Raw genomic sequence first — 25,050 nt, 5'->3', positions numbered from 1 at the left:
ATGTTTGATAATATACACTTTGTTCTATCTATACACTGCGATGTTTGATAATAGACACTTTGTTCTATCTATACACTGCGATGTTTGATAATAGACACTTTGTTCTATCTATACACTGCGATGTTTGATAATAGACACTTTGTTCTATCTATACACTGCGATGTTTGATAATAGACACTTTGTTCTATCTATACACTGCGATGTTTGATAATAGACACTTTGTTCTATCTATACACTGCGATGTTTGATAATAGACACTTTGTTCTATCTATACACTGCGATGTTTGATAATAGACACTTTGTTCTATCTATACACTGCGATGTTTGATAATAGACACTTTGTTCTATCTATACACTGCGATGTTTGATAATAGACACTTTGTTCTATCTATACACTGCGATGTTTGATAATAGACACTTTGTTCTATCTATACACTGCGATGTTTGATAATAGACACTTTGTTCTATCTATACACTGCGATGTTTGATAATAGACACTTTGTTCTATCTATACACTGCGATGTTTGATAATAGACACTTTGTTCTATCTATACACTGCGATGTTTGATAATAGACACTTTGTTCTATCTATACACTGCGATGTTTGATAATAGACACTTTGTTCTATCTATACACTGCGATGTTTGATAATAGACACTTTGTTCTATCTATACACTGCGATGTTTGATAATAGACACTTTGTTCTATCTATACACTGCGATGTTTGATAATAGACACTTTGTTCTATCTATACACTGCGATGTTTGATAATAGACACTTTGTTCTATGTATACACTGCGATGTTTGATAATAGACACTTTGTTCTATCTATACACTGCGATGTTTGATAATAGACACTTTGTTCTATCTATACACTGCGATGTTTGATAATAGACACTTTGTTCTATCTATACACTGCGATGTTTGATAATAGACACTTTGTTCTATCTATACACTGCGATGTTTGATAATAGACACTTTGTTCTATCTATACACTGCGATGTTTGATAATAGACACTTTGTTCTATCTATACAACTGCGATGTTTGATAATAGACACTTTGTTCTATCTATACACTGCGATGTTTGATAATAGACACTTTGTTCTATCTATACACTGCGATGTTTGATAATAGACACTTTGTTCTATCTATACACTGCGATGTTTGATATGTTTGATAATAGACACTTTGTTCTATCTATACACTGCGATGTTTGATAATAGACACTTTGTTCTATCTATACACTGCGATGTTTGATAATAATACTTTGTTCACTTTGTGTTCTATAATAGACACTGCGATGTTTGATAATAGACACTTTGTTCTATCTATACACTGCGATGTTTGATAATAGACACTTTGTTCTATCTATACACTGCGATGTTTGATAATAGACACTTTGTTCTATCTATACACTGCGATGTTTGATAATAGACACTTTGTTCTATCTATACACTGCGATGTTTGATAATAGACACTTTGTTCTATCTATACACTGCGATGTTTGATAATAGACACTTTGTTCTATCTATACACTGCGATGTTTGATGATAGACACTTTGTTCTATCTATACACGGCGATGCGATGTTTGATAATAGACACTTTGTTCTATCTATACACTGCGATGTTTGATAATAGACACTTTGTTCTATCTATACACTGCGATGTTTGATAATAGACACTTTGTTCTATCTATACACTGCGATGTTTGATAATAGACACTTTGTTCTATCTATACACTGCGATTGTTTGATACACTGCGAGTTTGACACTTTGTTCTATCTATACACTGCGATGTTTGATAATAGACACTTTGTTCTATCTATACACTGCGATGTTTGATAATAGACACTTTGTTCTATCTATACACTGCGATGTTTGATAATAGACACTTTGTTCTATCTATACACTGCGATGTTTGATAATAGACACTTTGTTCTATCTATACACTGCGATGTTTGATAATAGACACTTTGTTCTATCTATACACTGCGATGTTTGATAATAGACACTTTGTTCTATCTATACACTGCGATGTTTGATAATAGACACTTTGTTCTATCTATACACTGCGATGTTTGATAATAGACACTTTGTTCTATCTATATAATACACTTGCTATGTTTGATAATAGACACTTTGTTCTATCTATACACTGCGATGTTTGATAATAGACACTTTGTTCTATCTATACACTGCGATGTTTGATAATAGACACTTTGTTCTATCTATACACTGCGATGTTTGATAATAGACACTTTGTTCTATCTATACACTGCGATGTTTGATAATAGACACTTTGTTCTATCTATACACTGCGATGTTTGATAATAGACACTTTGTTCTATCTATACACTGCGATGTTTGATAATAGACACTTTGTTCTATCTATACACTGCGATGTTTGATAATAGACACTTTGTTCTATCTATACACTGCGATGTTTGATAATAGACACTTTGTTCTATCTATACACTGCGATGTTTGATAATAGACACTTTGTTCTATCTATACACTGCGATGTTTGATAATAGACACTTTGTTCTATCTATACACTGCGATGTTTGATAATAGACACTTTGTTCTATCTATACACTGCGATGTTTGATAATAGACACTTTGTTTCTACTTTGTTCTATGTTCTATACACTGCGATGTTTGATAATAGACACTTTGTTCTATCTAGACACTGCGATGTTTGATAATAGACACTTTGCTCTATCTATACACTGCGATGTTTGATAATAGACACTTTGTTCTATCTATACACTGCGATGTTTGATAATAGACACTTTGTTCTATCTATACACGGCGATGTTTGATAATAGACACTTTGTTCTATCTATGCGATGTTTGATAATAGACACTTTGCGCGATGTTTTGATAATAGACACTTTGTTCTATCTATACACTGCGATGTTTGATAATAGATAATAGACACTTTGTTCTATCTATACACTGCGATGTTTGATAATAACACTTTGATCTATACACTTGTTTGATAATAGACACTTTGTTCTATCTATACACTGCGATGTTTGATAATAGACACTTTGTTCTATCTATACACTGCGATGTTTGATAATAGAACACTTTTTCTATGTATACACTGCGATGTTTGATAATAGACACTTTGTTCTATCTATACACTGCGATGTTTGATAATAGACACTTTTGTTCTATCTATACACTGCGATGTTTGATAATAGACACTTTGTTCTATCTATACACTGCGATGTTTGATAATAGACACTTTGTTCTATCTATACACTGCGATGTTTGATAATAGACACTTTGTTCTATCTATACACTGCGATGTTTGATAATAGACACTTTGTTCTATCTATTACACTGCGATGTTTGATAATAGACACTTTGTTCTATCTATACACTGCGATGTTTGATAATAGACACTTTGTTCTATCTATACACTGCGATGTTTGATAATAGACACTTTGTTCTATCTATACACTGCGATGTTTGATAATAGACACTTTCTTCTATCTATACACTGCGATGTTTGATAATAGACACTTTGTTCTATCTATACACTGCGATGTTTGATAATAGACACTTTGTTCTATCTATACACTGCGATGTTTGATAATAGACACTTTGTTCTATCTATACACTGCGATGTTTGATAATAGACACTTTGTTCTATCTATACACTGCGATGTTTGATAATAGACACTTTGTTCTATCTATACACTGCGATGTTTGATAATAGACACTTTGTTCTATCTATACACTGCGATGTTTGATAATAGACACTTTGTTCTATCTATACACGGCGATGTTTGATAATAGACAAGCTGCCTTTGTTCTATCTATACACTGCGATGTTTGATAATAGACACTTTGCTCTATCTATACACTGCGATGTTTGATAATAGACACTTTGTTCTATCTATACACTGCGATGTTTGATAATAGACACTTTGTTCTATCTATACACTGCGATGTTTGATAATAGACACTTTGTTCTATCTATACACTGCGATGTTTGATAATAGACACTTTGTTCTATCTATACACTGCGATGTTTGATAATAGACACTTTGTTCTATCTATACACTGCGATGTTTGATAATAGACACTTTGTTCTATCTATACACTGCGATGTTTGATAATAGACACTTTGTTCTATCTATACACTGCGATGTTTGATAATAGACACTTTGTTCTATCTTTTGATAATAGACACTTTGTTCTATCTATACACGGCGATGTTTGATAATAGACACTTTGTTCTATCTATACACTGCGATGTTTGATAATAGACACACTTTGTTCTATCTATACACTGCGATGTTTGATAATAGACACTTTGTTCTATCTATACACTGGCGATGTTTGATAATAGACACTTTGTTCTATCTATACACTGCGATGTTTGATAATAGACACTTTGTTCTATCTATACACTGCGATGTTTGATAATAGACACTTTGCTCTATCTATACACTGCGATGTTTGATAATAGACACTTTGCTCTATCTATACACTGCGATGTTTGATAATAGACACTTTGTTCTATCTATACACTGCGATGTTTGATAATAGACACTTTGTTCTATCTATACACTGCGATGTTTGATAATAGACAACTTTGTTCTATCTATACACGGCGATGTTTGATAATAGACACTTTGTTCTATCTATACACGGCGATGTTTGATAATAGACACTTTGTTTCTATCTATACACTACACTTTGGCGATGTTTGATAATAGACACTTTGTTCTATCTATACACTGCGATGTTTGATAATAGACACTTTGTTCTATCTATACACTGCGATGTTTGATAATAGACACTTTGTTCATCTTTGCGATGTTTTGATAATAGACACTTTGTTCTATCTATACGATACGGCTATGTTTGATAATAGACATCTTTGTTCTATCTATACACTGCGATGTTTAGATAATAGACACTTTGTTCATTTCACAGCTGAAATATAATACACTGAGTTCTACTCTATAGACTGCATGTTTGATAATAGACACTTTGTTCTATCTATCATACAACAGCGATTTTTTGATAATAGACACTTTGTTCTATGTATACACTGCGAATGTTTGATAATTGACACATGTCTTCTATGTATAACACTGCGATGTTTTGATAATAGACCACTTTGTTCAATGTCTACACACTGCGATGTTTGATAATAGAGCACGACTTTGATTCTGATCTATACACGTGCTAATGTTTGATAATAGACACTCTGTTGTTCTCATCTATCTATACAGACGGCGATGTTTGATAATAGACAAGTTTCATTGTTCTATCTATACACACGGCGATTTGTTTGATAAATATACCCTTTGTTCAACTCTATACACGCGATGTTGAATTAATAGACACTTTGATAAATATTCACCTTTCGACATTCTTAGAATTGTTGAAAATCTAGTTAATACACTGTCGATGTTTTTGATAATAGACCCTTTTGTTCTATCTTAATACACTGCGATGTTTTCCAATGATAATTACAGGATAGGTTATTATTTGTCATCAAGAAAATTCCACGTTTTTCTCTTTGAAATTAATTCGCAAGGGGAATGATCGCGCAAATTGTCAATGTTGAATTACCGAAATAACAAGCTTAACCTAATCTTTGTTGAAATATTTTTGTTTTACTGGAATGGCTATTGAAGTTGGAGGAAAATTCTATGACCACGAAGGGTAACAAATTAAAATCCCCTTCCCCCGGAAAACTCACACCTAAGCAGTGGTATATACCAGAAGCACACCCCTAAACGAGTTTGGGAGATTACTACAAAATCTCACTGTAATGTCACTCTCGAAATTACAAATAGTACATAACATTTGAGACATAGCATATCTATATATTGTGATTCACATTGAAAAGTTGACTTAAAGACATCCCAGGTTTAAATACTAGCATTGCGTTTTCCTTCTATAAACTCCAATCAAAATACACTGGTTGCTTTGAGAGTATATTTCATTTCAGTCATTAAAATAATGCTGGTACTGACAAAAGAGCCTTTAAAGCGCGATTCATTATAGACATAAGAAATATCAACAATATGGTTACTATGGTCTTGGAGCAACTGGTGTACTTTGATTGATATATAGTTTAATCAAATATTGATGACGTATTAAAAGAAACTAAACGCTAATCGAAATCAGTACTACAGATATAAATAATACGACATTTTTAAATTAAAGACTACGCTATATAAGAAAAAATGTAACAATGAAAGTGTTGATTCCATGAGTATTATACGAGTTTGATCCATACGTAATGACTAACACGAAGGATGCGTCCTGATCCTCCATATAACACTACAATTAGTGTAGTTCAGCATTTATGGTATGTATCATATCTGTAAAAACACATCAGTAAAATAAAAAAGGAAATGTAAACAACCAACTCCTTTCTAACTTAATTCATGATCGTCCTTTACGAAATTAACAGCCATGCCATCTTGTTTACTTTTCTTTTCTCGATAGCTACGGAATAATGATATCAGCACTGCCCCAAGGACTAGACCAGGAATGAAGACGCCAAAAGCTACCCCAACCAACGCACCTGTAAAAGAACAGGAAAAATTCCTTATCGGGTACGATACGAAAAAAATTATCACTTCTAAAATTAAATTAAAATACGGATAATTTGATAAATTGTACTAACTACGTGAAAATCTTTACATAGAAAATGCATATTTTGAGGGTAAAAAACATCGTAAAAATACAACATTAATAAAATTTAAATGACCACATATCGTACATTTGCATGACCACACATCGGACATTTGAATCACCACACATTGTACATTTGAATCACCATAATCGTATATTTGAATCACCACTCATCGTACATTTGAATCACCACACATCGTACATTTGAATCACCACTCATCGTACAATTGAATCACCATACATCGTACATTTAAATCACCACACATCGTACATTTGAATCACCACACATCGTATATTTAAATCACCATAATCGTACATTTGAATCACCACTCATCGTACATTTGAATCACCACACATCGTACATTTGAATCACCACTCATCGTACATTTGAATCACCACTCATCGTATATTTGAATCACCACACATCGTACATTTAAATCACCACACATCGTACATTTGAATCACCACACATCGTACATTTAAATCACCACACATCGTACATTTGAATCACCACACATCGTACATTTGAATCACCACTCATCGTATATTTGAATCACCACACATCGTACATTTAAATCACCACACATCGTACATTTGAATCACCACACATCGTACATTTGAATCACCACTCATCGTATATTTGAATCACCACACATCGTACATTTAAATCACCACACATCGTACATTTGAATCACCACACATCGTACATTTAAATCACCACACATCGTACATTTGAATCACCACACATCGTACATTTGAATCACCACACATCGTAACATCATCGTACATTTGAATCACCACTCATCGTATATTTGAATCACCACACATCGTACATTTGAATCACCACACATCGTACATTTGAATCACCACACATCGTACATTTAAATCACCTACATCGTACATTTAAATCACCACACATCGTACATTTAAATCACCACACATCGTACATTTGAATCACCACACATCGGGCATTTAAATCACCATAATCGTACATTTAAATCACCACACATCGTACATTTAAATCACCACACATCGTACATTTAAATCACCACACATCGTACATTTAAATCACCACACATCGTACATTTAAATCACCACACATCGTACATTTAAATCACCACACATCGTACATTTGAATCACCACACATCGTACATTTGAATCACCACACATCGTACATTTGAATCACCACACATCGTACATTTGAATCACCACACATCGTACATTTGAATCACCACACATCGTACATTTGAATCACCACACATCGTACATTTGAATCACCACTCATCGTACATTTGAATGACCACATATCGTAGATTTGAATCACCACACATCGTACATTGGAAACACCACACATCGTACATTTAAATCGACACATATCGTACATTTAAATCATCACACATCGCACATTTAAATCACAATGCATCGTACCAGATGTCTCATCATAACAACACTTACACCATACATTACATATCATAAATAACAAGTAACATATAGCAACTTTACATTCACATGTACTAGCGCTAGATGTACTGGTAACCATAGTAACAATGCACTCACCTGTACTAGCGCTAGATGTACTGGTAACCATAGTAACAATGCACTCACCTGTACTAGCGCTAGATGTACTGGTAACCATAGCAACATTACACTCAACTGTACTAGCACTAGATGTACTGGTAACCATAGCAACATTACACTCACCTGTACTAGAACTAGACGTGTTGGTAACCATAGCAACATTACACTCACCCATACTAGCACTAGATGTGTTAGTAAATATGGCAACATTACACTCACCTGTACTAGCACTAGATGTGTTGGTATCCATGACAACATTACACTCACCTGTACTAGCACTAGATGTGTTGGTAACCATAGCAACATTACACTCACCCATACTAGCACTAGATGTGTTAGTAAATATGAAAATATTACACTCACCCATACTAGCACCAGATGTGTTAGTAAATATGGCAACATTACACTCACCCGTACTAGCACTAGATGTGTTGGTATTCATGGCAACATTACACTCATCTGTACTAGCACTAGATGTACTGGTAACCATAGCAACATTACACTCACCTGTACTAGCACTAGATATGTTGGTAACCATAACAGCATTACATACATCTGTACTAGCATTAGATGTGTTGGTATCCATAGCAACATTACACTCATCTGTACTAGCACAGATGTACTGGTAACCATAGCAACATTACACTCACCTGTACTAGCACTAGATGTGTTGGTAACCATAACAGCATTACATACATCTGTACTAGCATTAGATGTGTTGGTATCCATAGCAACATTACACTCACCTGCCCTAGCACTAGATGTTCTTGTATCCATAGCAACATTTCACTCACTTGCCCTAGCACAGATGTGTTGGTAACCAAAGTAACATTACTCTCACCTGTACTAGCACTAGATGTGTTTGTATCCATAGCAACACTTCACTCACCTGCACTAGCACTAGATGTACTGGTAACCGCACTCGAAGAATGTATACACCCAGATCCTGGATTATATCCGGGATTGATTGGCCCTATGGTTGGATGTGTTTGTGAAGATCCAGGAAAGAATAGTCCTGTAGACGAAAGCAGATAAGATATTTAACAAATAAGACAAAAAAGCTTGCAAATTATTTCATATGGGCACCATAAACATTTGTCGATTAAAACATAAATTGATGTTTGGGTGCTTCACTTCTTTGTACTATATTGATACCGTTATGCATATGAAGTCAAATATTACCAAATCCGATGGGTTCTTGAATATGGTATTATTTGATTATTTCATCCACGCTCAGTTATTTCTAGTCGAGATATATAGGTTTGACAACTGCTGGAATTTGTTTTCCTGAAAAGGACATGTTCGCGTGTTTTGAAAAAGATTCACAGCAAATTACGGGTAACAGTTATACCACAGATTAGTCATGATTCATACAGAAGTGCACTTAAGCATGCAAAATATCACTAGTTCAAACAAGGGCAAAACACCTTATATTAATTAAGCTGGGTAGCTGTACATATTGACTTCCGACTTTTCATTTGGGATTTTTTTTTGATAGTAATGGATGCTTATTTTGGGAAGATAATCCTTTGTCGCAAACTAATAGACCCCCAGTATTGGGGTAATTAAGATGACAGTTGTCACAGGAGCAGTTTTCTAGGATACTTACTAGAGTACAGACTACAGTTTGTACTTTGAATGACTGATCCAGCAGCGGCCTGTCTGGGAACCTGACTGTGTATTATACAAAGGTTAGTATCTCCACAGAAATCAAAACTTTGACAGTTTATTGTATTCTCCTCTACACATGACTTGGCACACTGCTCTACAGATATCCCAGTAAACTGTAAGGCTGCGCTGTATTTCAGCTGCTTTCCGGTACTCTTCTTGAAGTCAAATAAATACTTTTCTGTCAATAGAAATGCATATACTGGTTACATGAGAACAAACAAAGAGAAATCGTATTCTTGTAACGGGTTATACCCTTTTGATTTATATATCTTAGTAAGGTTGTCAACACTAGAAATGGTAAAGGGTGGATCTCTCACCAAAGGTTTGTTTGTTTGTTTGATTAATTAACGTCCTACTAACAGCTATGGTCATGTAAGGACGGCCTCCTATGTATGCGGTATGTTGCGTGTATGTTGTGATGGGTGCGTGTTTTGGGAGACTGCGGTATGTTCCTGTAGTGTCTTCTTGTATAGTGGAACTGTTGCCCTTTTTATAGTGCTATATCACTGAAGCATGCCACCGAAGACATCAAGTAACACACCCCATCCAGTCACATTATACTGACAACGGGCGAACCAGTCGTCCCACTTCCTGTATTCTGAGCGCTAAGCAGGAGCAGAAACTACCACTTTTATAGACTTTGGTGTGTCTCGGCCAGGGGACAGAACCCAGAGCCTTCCTCACAGGGGCGAACGCTCATCTCAAGGCCAAAGGTGAGGCGGTGCCAAGGGAGGCATTAGGAAAGATAAAGTTAATTAGGAAGAGGACTGTTCGGTTTAAATGGGAAAATTTGGCGGATATTCATTTTCGTTTATTTGACCTGTAGTTGATACGTTTTGGCGGAGATTTATTTTCGTTTATTTGACCTGTAGTTGATACGTTTTGGCGGAGATTTATTTTTGTTTATTTGACCTGTAGATTTTTCGTTATGTTATCGTCGTCAAACGTGATGATCTTCACTTATTATTCAAAACTGTTTAAGTATACTATACTCACAGAAATGACGTTTTATATTTTGTAATAGTGGCATTAACCTATACTATCGTAACGTCGTGATATGACCACTGACGGGACGTGAGGAAAGTTTTAGTTCGGATTATTTGCCTAAATACTGTTATATTAAAGTCACACTATACGTAACTATAAAAAAGCCAAGGATTATTTTTCAAAATTTCTTCTAAATCATGAAAAAAATAAGACAGATACGGATATTGGGACTTAAAGACATTTTTTGTTTCATTTCATTTCTATTTTTGATACAAAATTTAAAGGAACTAGCTGAATTAGCTTGTTACTAAGTGCCATGTACATCTATATCTACTGTATCTGACATTAATGTGGAAAATGTCAATTTTAAGTCAAAAGGGGGATATACTGACTGGACCCATATATCAAATACAGTTCTGAGACAGTAAAAGTTATTGGATAAAATAAAATTCTTCCTTTCTCTTTATTTTACACAATGCTAGTTTTGCAAATTCACAGCCAATGCAACAATTGGTAATTGAAGTATGCAAATTATCTAAAACCATTTTAAGATATATATTTTAGATACTTAAATAAAAGGAGAGCCCATACATACTTGAATAGTGGTTACATTCATTGGACGATGATAGGTAGGTAGTAGATACGTCTAGTATATGTTTCCTCCGTAGTAGACATGATTTTGAGTTGGGGCAGTAGTCGAAGGACTTACACAGGGAACTAGTGGTACACTTCTGGGCACACAGATTGTCGGTTTTAGCTGTCAGTATAGTAGCCGTGGGTACTTTTAACAACTGACCCGGATACTCGACATAGTTATCTAAATACTGACCTGAAAGAATAAGCAATCTTTAACATAGAGGCATTCGAGATGAAATAAACCTAAATCTAAATCATGACGGGCTATATTATGGTACAATGAATAGATAACATCATATTTCTGCTTCCGTCATTCAGATAACGTGTCCCATCCAGTGATCACATCGAAAAAATAATGTTCATTCTGCAATGTGGTCTGACGATAACTAGTGTTAAATACCAAAACTACTTATTAAAAGTGTCTTTTTACCACTTAAGTACTTAATGACTTTTAGGTCATTATGTGTTGTATTTACTTACTTAAGTGTAACTTTTGTTCTTGTTACTTAAGTACATTTACATAATCATCTAGAAAACACCCACGAACCAACTCGCCCCGTGCAAAAGTAATGAGAAGCAAGAAGTTGGTTGAATTAAATTGAATCGTTTCTGGGCACGCGTGAAGTTGGTTAAAACAATGAAGTACTTAAGTAGATACATTGTATGCTAAACTACTTAAGTAGAAGTTGGTTAAAACACGAAGGTAGATATGTTAAACTTCTTAGACCAAAAAACATATGTCTGTTTAGGGTTACATTTGCAAAAAAATATAGTCGGTCGGTCGGGAGGATTTTTTTTTTAGTATCTAAGATCGAAATCACGACTGGTTTTTTTTTCGTAGAAAAGTGTCAAACAATTAGGGTCGGGGTTAATAAAAATTAGGTTCGGTCGGGTAACCATTAACAGACATAATTGTTTTGGCCTTAAGAAGAAGTTGGTTTGAAACACTTCAGTAGAAATGTTAAACTACTTAAGTAGACGTTGGTTAAAACACTTAAGTAGATATGTTAAACAACTTAAGTAGAAGTTTGTTAAATCAATGAAGTACTTAAGTAGATATGTTAAACTACTTAAGTAAAAGTTGGTTAAAACAATGAAGTACTTAAGTAGATATGTTAAACTACTTAAGTAAAAGTTGGTTAAAGCAATGAAGTACTTAAGTAGATATGTTAAACTACTTCAGTAGAAGTTGGTTAAAACAATGAAATACTTAAGTAGATATGTTAAACTACTTAAGTAAAAGGTGAAAAAAATAATGAAGTACTTAAGTAGATATGTTTATCTACTTAAGTAAAAGTTGGTTAAAATAATGAAGTACTTAAGTAGATATGTTTATCTACTTAAGTAAAAGTTGGTTAAATTAATGAAGTACTTAAGTAGATATGTTTATCTACTTAAGTAAAAGTTGGTTAAATTAATGAAGTACTTAAGTAGATATGTTAAACTACTTCTGATCAGTAGAAGTTGGTTAAAACAATGAAGTACTTAAGAAGATATGTTAAACTACTTCAGAAAAAGTTGGTTAAAACAATGAAGTACTTAAGTAGATATGTTAAACTACTTAAGTAGAAGTTGGTTAAAGCAATGAAGTACTTAAGTAGATATGTTAAACAACTTAGGTAGAAGTTGGTTAAAACAATGAAGTACTTATTAAAGTAGATATGTCTATCTACTTAAGTAAAAGTTGGTTAAAACAATGAAGTACTTAAGTAGATATGTTAAACTACTTAAGTAGAAGTTGATTGAAACAATGAAATACTTAAGTAGATATGTTAAACTACTTAAGTAGAAGTTGGTTAAAACAATGAAGTACTTAAGTAGATATGTTAAACTACTTCTGATCAGTAGAAGTTGGTTTGAAACAACTTAAGTAGAAGCTGGCTTGAAACTACTTAAGTAGATGTTGGTTGGAAACATGTAAGCAGACATGTTAAACTTGGGACGAAATGGCAGAGAACATTTGCAATTATGTGATGTACAATATTTTTCATTATGTTGACAGGGAACATAATGGACAAAGGCAAACACATAATGAAGTTCAACAATTATGTCATTATATAAACTTTTTACTTAAGTGCTTAGATTCAACACTTAAGTGCGAAAAAACCTGATCATTATGTACATAATTGACATTATGTACATAGTCAATTATGTACATATTTTAGCACTTAAGTACGAAAATGATGTACTTAAGTGTGAAAAAAGAGACACTTAACTGGACATAAAAGTTACTTCAGTTGTTAAAGTTATGCACTTAAGTAGTTTTGGTATTTTATCATGAAACGGCCTTCCATAGTTAACTGCTATTGTGCTTATGTATATAATAATATGTAGCAAATTTATCACAAAATGATATATGACATTTTCTCAAACAAAAATGTAAAAATGTAACATAAACGATATCTTCAAAGGACAACTCTAAAACACATGTAGCTCGTGGCGCGAACTGCACTTAAACAGAATCAACGCCAATTAAGTGCATTACATAATATCTAATAGTGTTTCTTGGTTGTTTTGTGTACGTACGTGAGAACAGATCACAGGCCGAGCTGTGTTTGACTAACTGGAGATTCTCGTCCGGATGTGTAACACTAAGTGCACAAGTCTGTGTGTTATAACAGTAGCTGAACGACTGACAGTCAAATGTGGCCTCCCCCAGACAGGCGGCGGCACAGTCGTCCACGGCCACCCGGCTCTCCTGACCATCACCTGGCCCAGACAACACGCTGTTCTTCATCTGATGGAAGCGGGTGAGGATCCGGCCTTTTATATCACAATTAAAACACATAAATATACATGTATACAAAATATGAATATCAATGGGTAAGTTATACTGACAATTTATTACGCAAAGGCTTGAATTCTCGTATATTTCGTAAAATGTTACAAAAATTAATCAAAGATTATTTCATTGTCTCTTATGTTAGTACATGTGTTTGGTATTGTACAAATATACCAGAAATTGTACAAGGGTGTTCATGTCATAATAAGTGTGAAAACAAGATTAATTTCTGTGCTAACTTTTTCGCCATGGTGGGAAGTGCTGAGATAAAATTTTGATTTTACCTTTCGGTTGTTGTCCAGAAGGCCTGACGATGTCATCACGAATCGCAGTGGCATAATATATATGTGGCTGAAAAAGGCAAAGCTTACTAAAAAAAGAGGACATCACAAATTTATTTACAATGTATATACACGAGGAAATACATTTAATCTTACATAAAGAACTTTATCGTATATCCTTATCTGTACTTGTTTTGTGTGTCATAATTAATACATAATAAACAGGTTTTTCCACATTATAAATGTTATACCGTACAGCCCGTCATTTAAAAAACTTTTTCTCTGTACGTGAATACTGTAAACCAATTTTTTTGCGTTCGATTTATTTTCGCGATCTAGATAAACTCATGAAGTGTATCTCCACGAATTGATATCTTCCTCAATTCTGGCACAAAATGATTTCCATTCAACTTTAAATTTGCGAAACCCCCCGCGAAAATGTTTAGAAACGAAGATAGCAAAATTTAGTTGCGAAAGAAAGTTGGGTTTTTTAAGGAGGATACAGAATTGCCAAGAAAGAATATTTCATTACTTGTTCTATGAAATTGTGAAAATGTCGTTCTCGCTCTAATAACACGATAGTCAACGATAATTTGATAATTGTTTGATATTTGACAGTGTCTGAAGTATTGTTTTACCGTTACCATTTCACCATTAGGTATGGTGACTTTGAACTTGTTTGTGTAGACTGCATTTTTCAGTCGAGTGTAGGCTTGTTGCAAGCTTGGGCTGGGCATCGAGTTGTCCTGCACAGTCCCTGCAACATCAATGTTGTAATAAATGATAACGAAAAATGAACAGTTTTTGCGATATACAGTGTATATTTGTTTAAGACTTACTGGAATAGTGTTTGCAGATCGTTGAGACGTTTACTTTTTTGTGACATATATTTGTCTAAGACTAACTGGAATAGTGTTTGCAGATCGTTGAGACGTTTACTTTTTTGTGACATATATTTGTCTAAGACTTACTGGAATAGTGATTGCAGATCGTTGAGACGTTTACTTTTTTGTGACATATATTTGTCTAAGACTTACTGGAATAGTGATTGCAGATCGTTGAGACGTTTACTTTTTTGTGACATATATTTGTCTAAGACTTACTGGAATAGTGATTGCAGATCGTTGAGACGTTTACTTTTTTGCGACATATATTTGTCTAAGACTAACTGGAATTGTGTTTGCAGATCGTTGAGACGTTTACTTTTTTGTGACATATATTTGTCTAAGACTTACTGGAATAGTGATTGCAGATCGTTGAGACGTTTACTTTTTTGTGACATATATTTGTCTAAGACTTACTGGAATAGTGATTGCAGATCGTTGAGACGTTTACTATTTTGTGACATATATTTGTCTAAGACTTACTGGAATAGTGATTGCAGATCGTTGAGACGTTGACCTTGGGTCCGTCCTGACTATGGTTCCTGTTAAGGAAGCAGAAGTTGGCCCCGGGACAAAAGTCAAAACTATTACATGGGAAGCTACTGAGGGAAGTACATAGATCTGCACAGCTTTTAGCCGTCCCGATGTTAGGGAAATTAGCATCTGATTGGTGGGGCGTGAAGGTCCCAGGGACAAATGTGAAACCCGCTGAAATATATCACGAAAAGATAATGAATATCGCAAATTGTACCAGGCTTTATCCATTAGACTAAGACATAATTAAAATTCATGTAATTTCTATAAATCTTATTTTGAAAATCTACGTTGTCATTACGTAATTCATTTTCTTAACATCTAGTTCAATTATGTCCAAAATTAACCATTGTACATTGTATTTAAAATCCAATGACAGTGTATTGCAAAACATACCTACTTAATTAAATAATCTATTTGTGCATACAGGATTTTCATTCTTCTCAAAGCAAGTGAATGCGAATAAGTGAAATAAATGATATATAAATGGAATACCAGTACTATTTCATCTCGTGAGGTGCCAATAAACACGTTCTCATTCTCGCTTTCATTTATAGCAGACTATCACTACTAGTTCCGCCAAAGGTTATTCTGTCATTGTGTTGCATTATTTTCCCTTGCGATTATTACATCATATTTTTGTGAGCATAACCTCATATTTCTACACAAAAATATAACGTTATTTTTGTGCACAAACTAATGACGTAACAATCAAAATGATATTTTCATTTGAAATGCTGCATTCTGATTGGTCAAAAGCGAGTGAAAATATGAAAATTGACATATTTTCACCATCAATTTTATATTTTTACTGCAAAACAATGTAATAAAAATGTTTATTTTTTAGTTTAATAAGTAGTTACAAGATATCTGATATGAACAATTGTGATATTGAAATTATAAAAAAAACTATTTCTGATCTTCAAAGCTTCGGTTGTGCTGCAAGTGTCACGAGACCTTGAATTCTGTAGGCACACATATTTACCTAAGAAATTATTCCTGGCCAGGAGAGTTCCTGTAACGTACACATTGTCATCGTCGTAATCCACCTGTATCCCTTGAAAACGGATCACGGAAGCATTTGTGGCCGCCGCCATGTTGATCTGGGACATCACTGTAAATATCTTTCTGTAGATGTCGAGGAATGGATGAAATTTCCCTACAACATACGTACAATAATGATCAGTTCATCCATGCATTTCAAATTAACAGTACGCTGATAGCTTTACTCTTCATCCAATAGAAATTGAAATGCGCCTGTGGTAGGATTGAGAAAATGAAAAATAACGAACCACTGACAGGAGAAAATATTCGCTGGTTTAAATTATGGAATATCGGAAGCTATGTGTCCTTTGAATTAAGCAGGGAAAATAGCATTGTGTATCGGTACTGATTTATTTAGTTCACTTTTGTGTAACAGCATTGTGTATCGGTACTGATTTATTTTGTTCTACTTTCAAACTTTTGTCCTGACCATAACATCCAATCTATTAGGTCAATGTGACCTTGACCTCAATAATGTCTGCGGGAAATCATCTTTCAAATCAAAGATTTAAGTGATATATGCTATAACGAATGTTACTATGTTATAATAACATTCAATTACACGTACAAAAATGGAGAATGGAACAAAACGAGATAGAGTTCCACCTTTGGTTTACAGTGACAAACCAAGTGTTGACAAAATAAGAACCTATAACGTCACGATAAAGGGTATTTAACAATTGTGTAGTTTATGGCGTCAAATGTCATTTATCATTATGACGATGAGAAAATGGGGAACAATTATATATATGTAAAGTAAGCTTATAACATTCATAAATTATAAATCATGCACAACGCACAACGTTGGGCCATTTCGGGCTTTACGAAAGTGTTAGATGCCACCGGTTAATATGAGAACTCAAAAAGATTATATCACAAAGGAACTGACCTGGAAACTGAATTTGAAAGTGGTGTTGATTTGTTTCAGAGAAACATTTCCTGACATCAAAAATCGACAGATCAGGATGTGACACTTCCTCGAAGTCAAAGAAGTCGTATGCTAAGAACAGTCCTGTCTGCGGAGAGAATATCATCAACAATGACTGTAAGGTTATTCACATTCTCTGTTCACAAAGTGCATTACACGACGGACAAGTGTGTTGCTAAGGAAACAAATATTTTTTCTTGAAAGCAGGAAGTTCTAGTGCATTCGAACAAGTCCTGACATATAGAGACTGCATCAGATTTAGCAGGCCGTTAGAATGGTATCTGCTACCTCTATTACATGATCGTAAAAGGCGATTAAATGTAGGATATTATCGTTTATATTCCTCCTCAACGATTTTCTTCTTTCTAATGTATAATAAAGATTGATAAAACTTCGCCTCGTATAGCTTGATCTGCTAAAGCTGCTTGAATTGAGTTAGACTTAATCAAAAACTCAAAGTTTCCAGTTAACGCGGTAGATTGTGTATCCATCATACCTGTAAGACAGTAAGTTCCATACGGACAGGCTGAGAGAATGTCAGGTCCCTTGAATCTTCTGGAACCTCTGTCCAACCATCCTATAAAACATAAATTATTATAAACATCTTTCATTTTCATTCTGTTTAAAACTGCAGACAATTTTTATCATGCGGTTAAATGTTATCTTCAGTGAAAGTAAAGTATTTTTGCCAATAAACACGTTCTCATTTGACCGCTCTACCTTCACCAGTTTTTACTTTAAAGGGAAAATTCGGTGAGGCTAATTCTGTTACATAACCACGAAGCAAAATATTATATAAATGTATTGTTCTACATTCCTTATGAAACATATAATAAGAAAAATTGTCAAAGATCACGACATTGCTAAGTATTTTGATTGATACCGTTGAAATTCCAAATCGGTGATCAATACGATTAAGCAGGTACAACATGTACGCTGTACCCGAACCCCGAGCCAAAGTCACACAAGTTAAACAAATGCAATACATAAGCACTGAGGAGTTGATGAAATTATTTGACAAGAACATGCATCTTATAAGGTTAACAGACTACTGTAAGAGCGATTTGAGTAGTTCTAGGCAAAAAAATTATTTACTACCCTGGCCAGGGCCATGGTTCGACATACAAGACAATCTCCCGATTATTTCTAATAAAAAAGAATGTTCATATTGGTTCTTTCATCACCTCCACGATCATTAACTTGTTCCTAACTCCTTTTGTAAAATGTTCACGTGCTCCATTATTTAACATATATCCCAGTATGAAGCATTTGATATATTCCGTATTCCCCACTAATATAGAAGTACGTTGTCATGTGAGTGTTTACCTCGAGGAAGAAGTATCGGATGAGCGCAGTGTTATTGGTGAAGGCTAAACCTGGCATGCTGAAGTTTTGTACCAAAATTTCATAGCCACTGCAAAGTTGACCGCGTACTGATTTCTGGAAAACACGATTTTTTACATTAATATTGCGATATTAAGTATTATCATTTCAGTATCATAGAATATTTAGTCAAGGGACTTTTGAGTTTTACTAAAGACTCAAAATTTTATCATTTTAACACATATCATTTTATGTTAATTATATGTATTCAACTCAAATGTTTATTGTTTTAAACTGAAGATGAATACAATTAAGACGAATATCGGAAAAAAATCTTTTAACTATGTACGATATGAATTTATTACAATACAAATTAGGAATATTTACATTAACTTGCCTTTTTTTATATAAACTAACCAAGACAAAGTGAAGTCTATAGGTGTATAACTGGCACCACCCAAAACGTGACCATTATGACGTCACTGATGCTGACATGGTAACGTAAACTGGTCACCGTCAAAATGGCTGTTCCATCTTTTTGTATTAAATCGTTTTACTGGCCTAATTTAAACAATGTTAATACAAAGATGGGTTCATAATGGAAATATTAAACTTAAATCTTCCTATAGAACGCGCATTATGAGATGATTGTCTGCAAAGATCTGGCATCTATATAAAATATATCTTTCATAGGAAGACAGTTTAACGCTTAATTGAATACCTGTGTTTATTCCAATACGCACATAACTCCTATCGATAAATGATATAATGTATTAATTACCTGTCCAATAAACTTGTAGTTATTAGATATATGGAAGAACTCTGATGGACTCTTCATCTGTACTATATATGCTCCATTCTTCAGAGCTGCCTTAGGATCTAGCTCACTATCAATGGCAGCTGACCCTATCGGTAACACCGTGCAGTTCTCAAAGTCTCTGTCGATGTTATAAGCCACACCTGTGATATCAATGATAGTCATTTACAGGCATACAGGTACACTTTTATATCTACATTTACAGGTATTTACAGGTATCAGTTAATTTTGTGGCGATAATTTCGCAAGTTTTTGGCTCATTAGTGTGGGCATTTAGTCCACAAAATATTAAGGGCTAGTAAAAACAAATATACTTTAATGGGCAAATCGTAATATTTCAAAACTTAAAAAATTGCAGATACCTGTTAATGGAGATACACCGTCTTACCTGTCAATGGAGATACACTTACCTGTTAATGGAGGTGCAATCACCTGTTAATGGAGGTACATTTACCTGTAAATGGAGGCACACTTACTTACCTGTATTGAAGTCGTGGATGAAGGTCATCGGGTTGGTGGAGTAGAAGGGCGGCGTAGGTTGATAGGATTGGTGGTAGTCATACCGGACAAGTTTGTACGAGGAATCGTACCATATCTGGGGTATAAATGTCAAGTGAAAACTTAATTTATATCGATTGGTGGTAGTCATACCGGACAAGTTTGTACGAGGAATCGTACCATATCTGGGGTATAAATGTCAAGTGAAAACTTAATTTATATCGATTTGTGGTAGTCATACCGGACAAGTTTGTAAGAGGAATCGTACCATATCTGGGGTATAAATTCAAAGTATAAAGTTAATTTATATCGATTGGTGGTAGTCATACCGAACAAGTTTGTACGAGGAATCGTACCATATCTGGGGTATAAATTCAAAGTAAAAAGTTAATTTATATCGATTGGTGGTAGTCATACCGAACAAGTTTGTACGAGGAATCATTCCATATCTGAGGTATAAATGTCAAGTGAAAACTTAATTTATATCGATTGGTGGTAGTCATACCGGACAAGTTTGTACGAGGAATCGTACCATATCTGAGGTATAAATGTAAAGTGAAAAGTTAATTTATATCGATTTGTGGTAGTCATACCGGACAAGTTTGTAAGAGGAATCGTACCATATCTGAGGTATAAATGTAAAGTGAAAAATTGATTTATATCGATTAGTGGTAGTCATACCGGACAAGTTTGTAAGAGGAATCGTACCATATCTGGGGTGTAAATGTAAAGTAAAAAGTTAATTTATATCGATTGGTGATAGTCATACCGGTCAAGTTTGTACGAGGAATCGTACCATATCTGGGGTATAAATGTAAAGTGAAAAGTTAATTTATATCGATTAGTGGTAGTCATACCGGACAAGTTTGTACGAGGAATCGTACCATATCTGAGGTATAAATGTAAAGTAAAAAATTAATTTGTATCGATTGGTGGTAGTCATACCGGACAAGTTTGTACGAGGAATCGTACCATATCTGAGGTATAAATGTAAAGTGAAAAGTTATTTTATATCGATTGGTGGTAGTCATACCGGACAAGTTTGTACGAGGAATCGTACCATATTTGGGGATAAATGTAAAGTGAAAAGCAAGCATATATGTTCAGGTTAGGAAATCAGAAACATTTGTGGCCATCTTTAGATGTGAAGCATGAAAACATGAACAACAGCAAGCTCTCACCGAGAAGATACCTGTGGCAGAGTAAGACTATGCTTTATTGTTAAAATGCACCAACCTGTTGAGGATGACTTACTTTGGCACTATACACCTCAGCTATACTTGGTATAGTAACTTCTTGACTGTAGGAGAATTGGCCGGATATCTTGGGCATTGTTACTGGAGTAACCATTCCTGTAACAGAGACGTCAACTCTTATTGACTAATGGAATGTCCGTGACGATGATCCAGTTTTTTCGCCTGAGAAAACTAATGAATGTGGAGCAATTAGGCAGTATTGTACACAATTTTTATTGATATATGCACAAGAAATGCACATGGTATTAAATTTTCCGTTTTCATGGTTAAAAATAATTATGTATATGGGAAGCCATTTTTAAGACGTTGTTAAGCAGCTATTCGCCACTGAAGCTGATGAATGATGATTACTATAACATTCTTCATAAATGAATAGGAAGGATACATATATTCTTCTCAGGGATAACAAAAGTTTGGAATACCCGAGGTTGTCGAGGGTTTATACCAAGTTATTAAAAGTGGTTGCATTTCACGGGTATTTCAAGCTGCCATAACTTGTTTTTGTAATGCGTATGAAAGGACATTTTCACTTCGATGTTATTACGACAAATATCCCGTCATTTTCACTAGGGTTCGAAATTTACCGAGAAGTTTTTGTAATGCGTATGAAAGGACATTTTCACTTCGATGTTATTACGACAAATATCCCGTCATTTTCACTAGGGTTCGAAATTTCCCGAGAAGTTTTTGTAATGCGTATGAAAGGACATTTTCACTTCGATGTTATTACGACAATTATCCCGCCATTTTCACTAGGGTTCGAAATTTTGTTGCCGGATGGTCACGAGGTTATGTAACCATGTGACTAGTTTAAGACGACACGATTGTATTACATAAAATGAATGATGAAGCAGTATTACACACATAGGTATTAGAGAAATTTCATTTCAAAGACCTAAGCGAGTGAGTAATTAGTTAGAAACTTTAATTTTGTTATCATTGAAACGAATGAATATTTTGTTATCATAGAAACGAATGAATTACAAAAGGGATACATTTTTGTTTTGTATTCTTTCTAATATACTACTGACTGAAATCCAAAACTTTCTAAAACAAGTTTTTTTTTCAATATTCCGAAACCTTATGCAAGTCCAATGTACGTTTTCTGACATAGGCAAGTCCAGAACCTCACTCCTTTATACTTCACATTATTTCTATGCATGTGAAATCTAAGAACCCAACTTTTACCAACCTTTTAATTGCTTTACCTTAAATGGTAGGACTATATGACACACTACATCATAAAGAGCATTACAGGGACTCAGGGAAAAGCTACTCTTCCGTGGGATACCGTTCGGTTATTTTTTATTTCCGGTAAGTAAGTTTATTGAGTAATAGCTTTTATAGGTTTAACATCTGATCACATCATATAATAATCAACCTTCAGACTAAGACATAATTAGCACGCCATAAATTTCTTCAAAATTTAGTTACGATTTCGCTCGGAAAAGGGAAAAACTCGATTGCACTAAAGAGCTACCTGAAAAATATCTTATAATAGACAAAATCTTGGAATTAGCTGCGTTGCATTATTTTTAACAGATATTTTTCGGGTACGTTATTCAGCCATGGCGGTTTATTGTTGCATTTTTGATAAAAACCATGTTAACAAAGCCAATGTTTCATTTTTTACCAAACATTTATATGTCACATACCCACATGGAACGTCCTCAACATTTTGAGAGATGCCTTCAACTGTGTGTACAGTAACAGTAATATTGACCTTGCTCGGCTGACAGAGAACAATGCCATGTATGGCGTTTGGGTACAATACAAGGCAACGAATGAGTTTTACAACAAGGCCGTTTTTTAAAGGGACAATTCAGTCTAAGAGAACATTAGAATTTGTACATATATCGGAAAAAACCCAGTTCTAATGGAAATTAGATCAGTCGGTTTTACTGTGATATGCCTGAAAAGCCCATGGTGGTGACATGTGTGTGAAATGTTCAAACTCGCTCGCTGTCCGCCATTACACACTGTGGTCGAACTTATTGTATGTCGAACCCTGTCCCTTGCTCGTAGAGTAATGCAACGTTTGTCTAAAACTGCTCAGATCGTTCTGACAGTAGTGTGTTTACCTTATTAGGTGTATTGTCTTGCCTAAAAAAATCATTTTATCACCTTCTCAATGGTTATGCAGTTCATTTGTTTAACGTGCGTGACTTTGGCTCGGGTATGAGTACAGCGTCCATATTATACCTGCTTAATCGTATTGATCAACGATTTGATATTTCAGCGATATTTATTAAAATACTTAATTTTGTCGTGGAATTGGTCAATGTTTAACGTTATATGTTTCATAAGAAATGTAGAACAATACATTTATGCTATATTTTGCTTCTTGGTTATGTAAAATAATTAGCCTGAGCGAATTGTCTCTTTAAACCAATATCATTTGAGAGTACGACTGCTATGAAACCAATCGGGAAATCCTTCTTCGTCGATTCAACCACCTTATCGGAAGAAAGAACCGGACAGTTTTTTGCTCTTGATCAGTCTAAGTTTGTTCTGATATCCAAAGACAGAAATCTGTCCCTATGCCAGAATGGTTTCTAGAAAAATACGCTAACCCGACCTTGTTGAAGTCTAAAGTTATGTTTGGTAAAATGCCAAAGATGGTTATACCTAAGCAAGTATTTTTTAGCGGATCAGATATAGTGACATTGACAGAAATGACCATGTTGCTACAAACGAGTACATCCGGTTCTGTATAGAATGCGCGATAGAAGCGTCTAATACAGGTTTTTACCGCCAATTTGTATCCGAAATGTGGCTGTACCAAGTGCTGGAGGCAGATTTATCTTTTTCACGTCCAATCAAGGAAGGAACTGAGGAGAAGATCAGCATTTGGCAATGTGAAAGTAATGTTGACATAATGTATTTCGTTATTTCTGACGAGAAAAGCAAAATATCCTATTGCACATTAGTGTTCAGTGAAAAAACAAAACTATACAAACTTTGACAAATAAATATTTATCATATATAGAAATATGAAAGTATGAAATTGTAACATAGTATTTGATAGACAAAATACCACATTAACACTACTGTAAAAAGACTTTATATACCTCGCATTTGAAAGACAAAGTACCTCATTAGCACTTTATTGTGCTATTCTACAACATGGCTACATTGAGTGACATTATCTTA

The 25,050-nt window shown here is 34.4% G+C and overlaps 1 protein-coding gene across 4 annotated transcripts in view; it reads right to left on the bottom strand.

The window, feature by feature from the left end:
• Positions 1–5,795: 5,795 nt before the first annotated feature.
• Positions 5,796–25,050, bottom strand: part of LOC138326023 (uncharacterized) — a 56,293-nt gene continuing 37,038 nt past the window's right edge. For 2 of the 4 annotated variants that reach the window (XM_069272121.1, XM_069272124.1), the window contains 15 exons: positions 21,896–21,993; positions 20,624–20,738; positions 20,108–20,286; positions 19,330–19,443; positions 18,500–18,580; positions 17,965–18,091; positions 17,017–17,190; positions 15,981–16,205; positions 15,252–15,370; positions 14,617–14,683; positions 14,077–14,313; positions 11,510–11,743; positions 9,866–10,105; positions 9,146–9,271; positions 5,796–6,567 (listed from right to left, as the gene is read on the bottom strand). In XM_069272121.1, coding sequence (XP_069128222.1) covers positions 6,416–6,567; positions 9,146–9,271; positions 9,866–10,105; positions 11,510–11,743; positions 14,077–14,313; positions 14,617–14,683; positions 15,252–15,370; positions 15,981–16,205; positions 17,017–17,190; positions 17,965–18,091; positions 18,500–18,580; positions 19,330–19,443; positions 20,108–20,286; positions 20,624–20,738; positions 21,896–21,993 — 2,288 coding nt within the window. In that variant the 3' untranslated portion in view covers positions 5,796–6,415. The remainder of the gene's footprint in view (positions 6,568–9,145; positions 9,272–9,865; positions 10,106–11,509; positions 11,744–14,076; positions 14,314–14,616; positions 14,684–15,251; positions 15,371–15,980; positions 16,206–17,016; positions 17,191–17,964; positions 18,092–18,499; positions 18,581–19,329; positions 19,444–20,107; positions 20,287–20,623; positions 20,739–21,895; positions 21,994–25,050) is intronic. The other 2 variants (XM_069272123.1, XM_069272122.1) reach the window with 2 other exon arrangements.

This window comes from Argopecten irradians, chromosome 6 (genome assembly GCF_041381155.1).
Source record: "Argopecten irradians isolate NY chromosome 6, Ai_NY, whole genome shotgun sequence".
Classification (NCBI taxonomy): Eukaryota; Metazoa; Mollusca; class Bivalvia; order Pectinida; family Pectinidae; genus Argopecten; species Argopecten irradians.
Note: the sequence above shows the minus strand (reverse complement) of the source record. Positions and strands in the feature narration are given on the sequence as shown.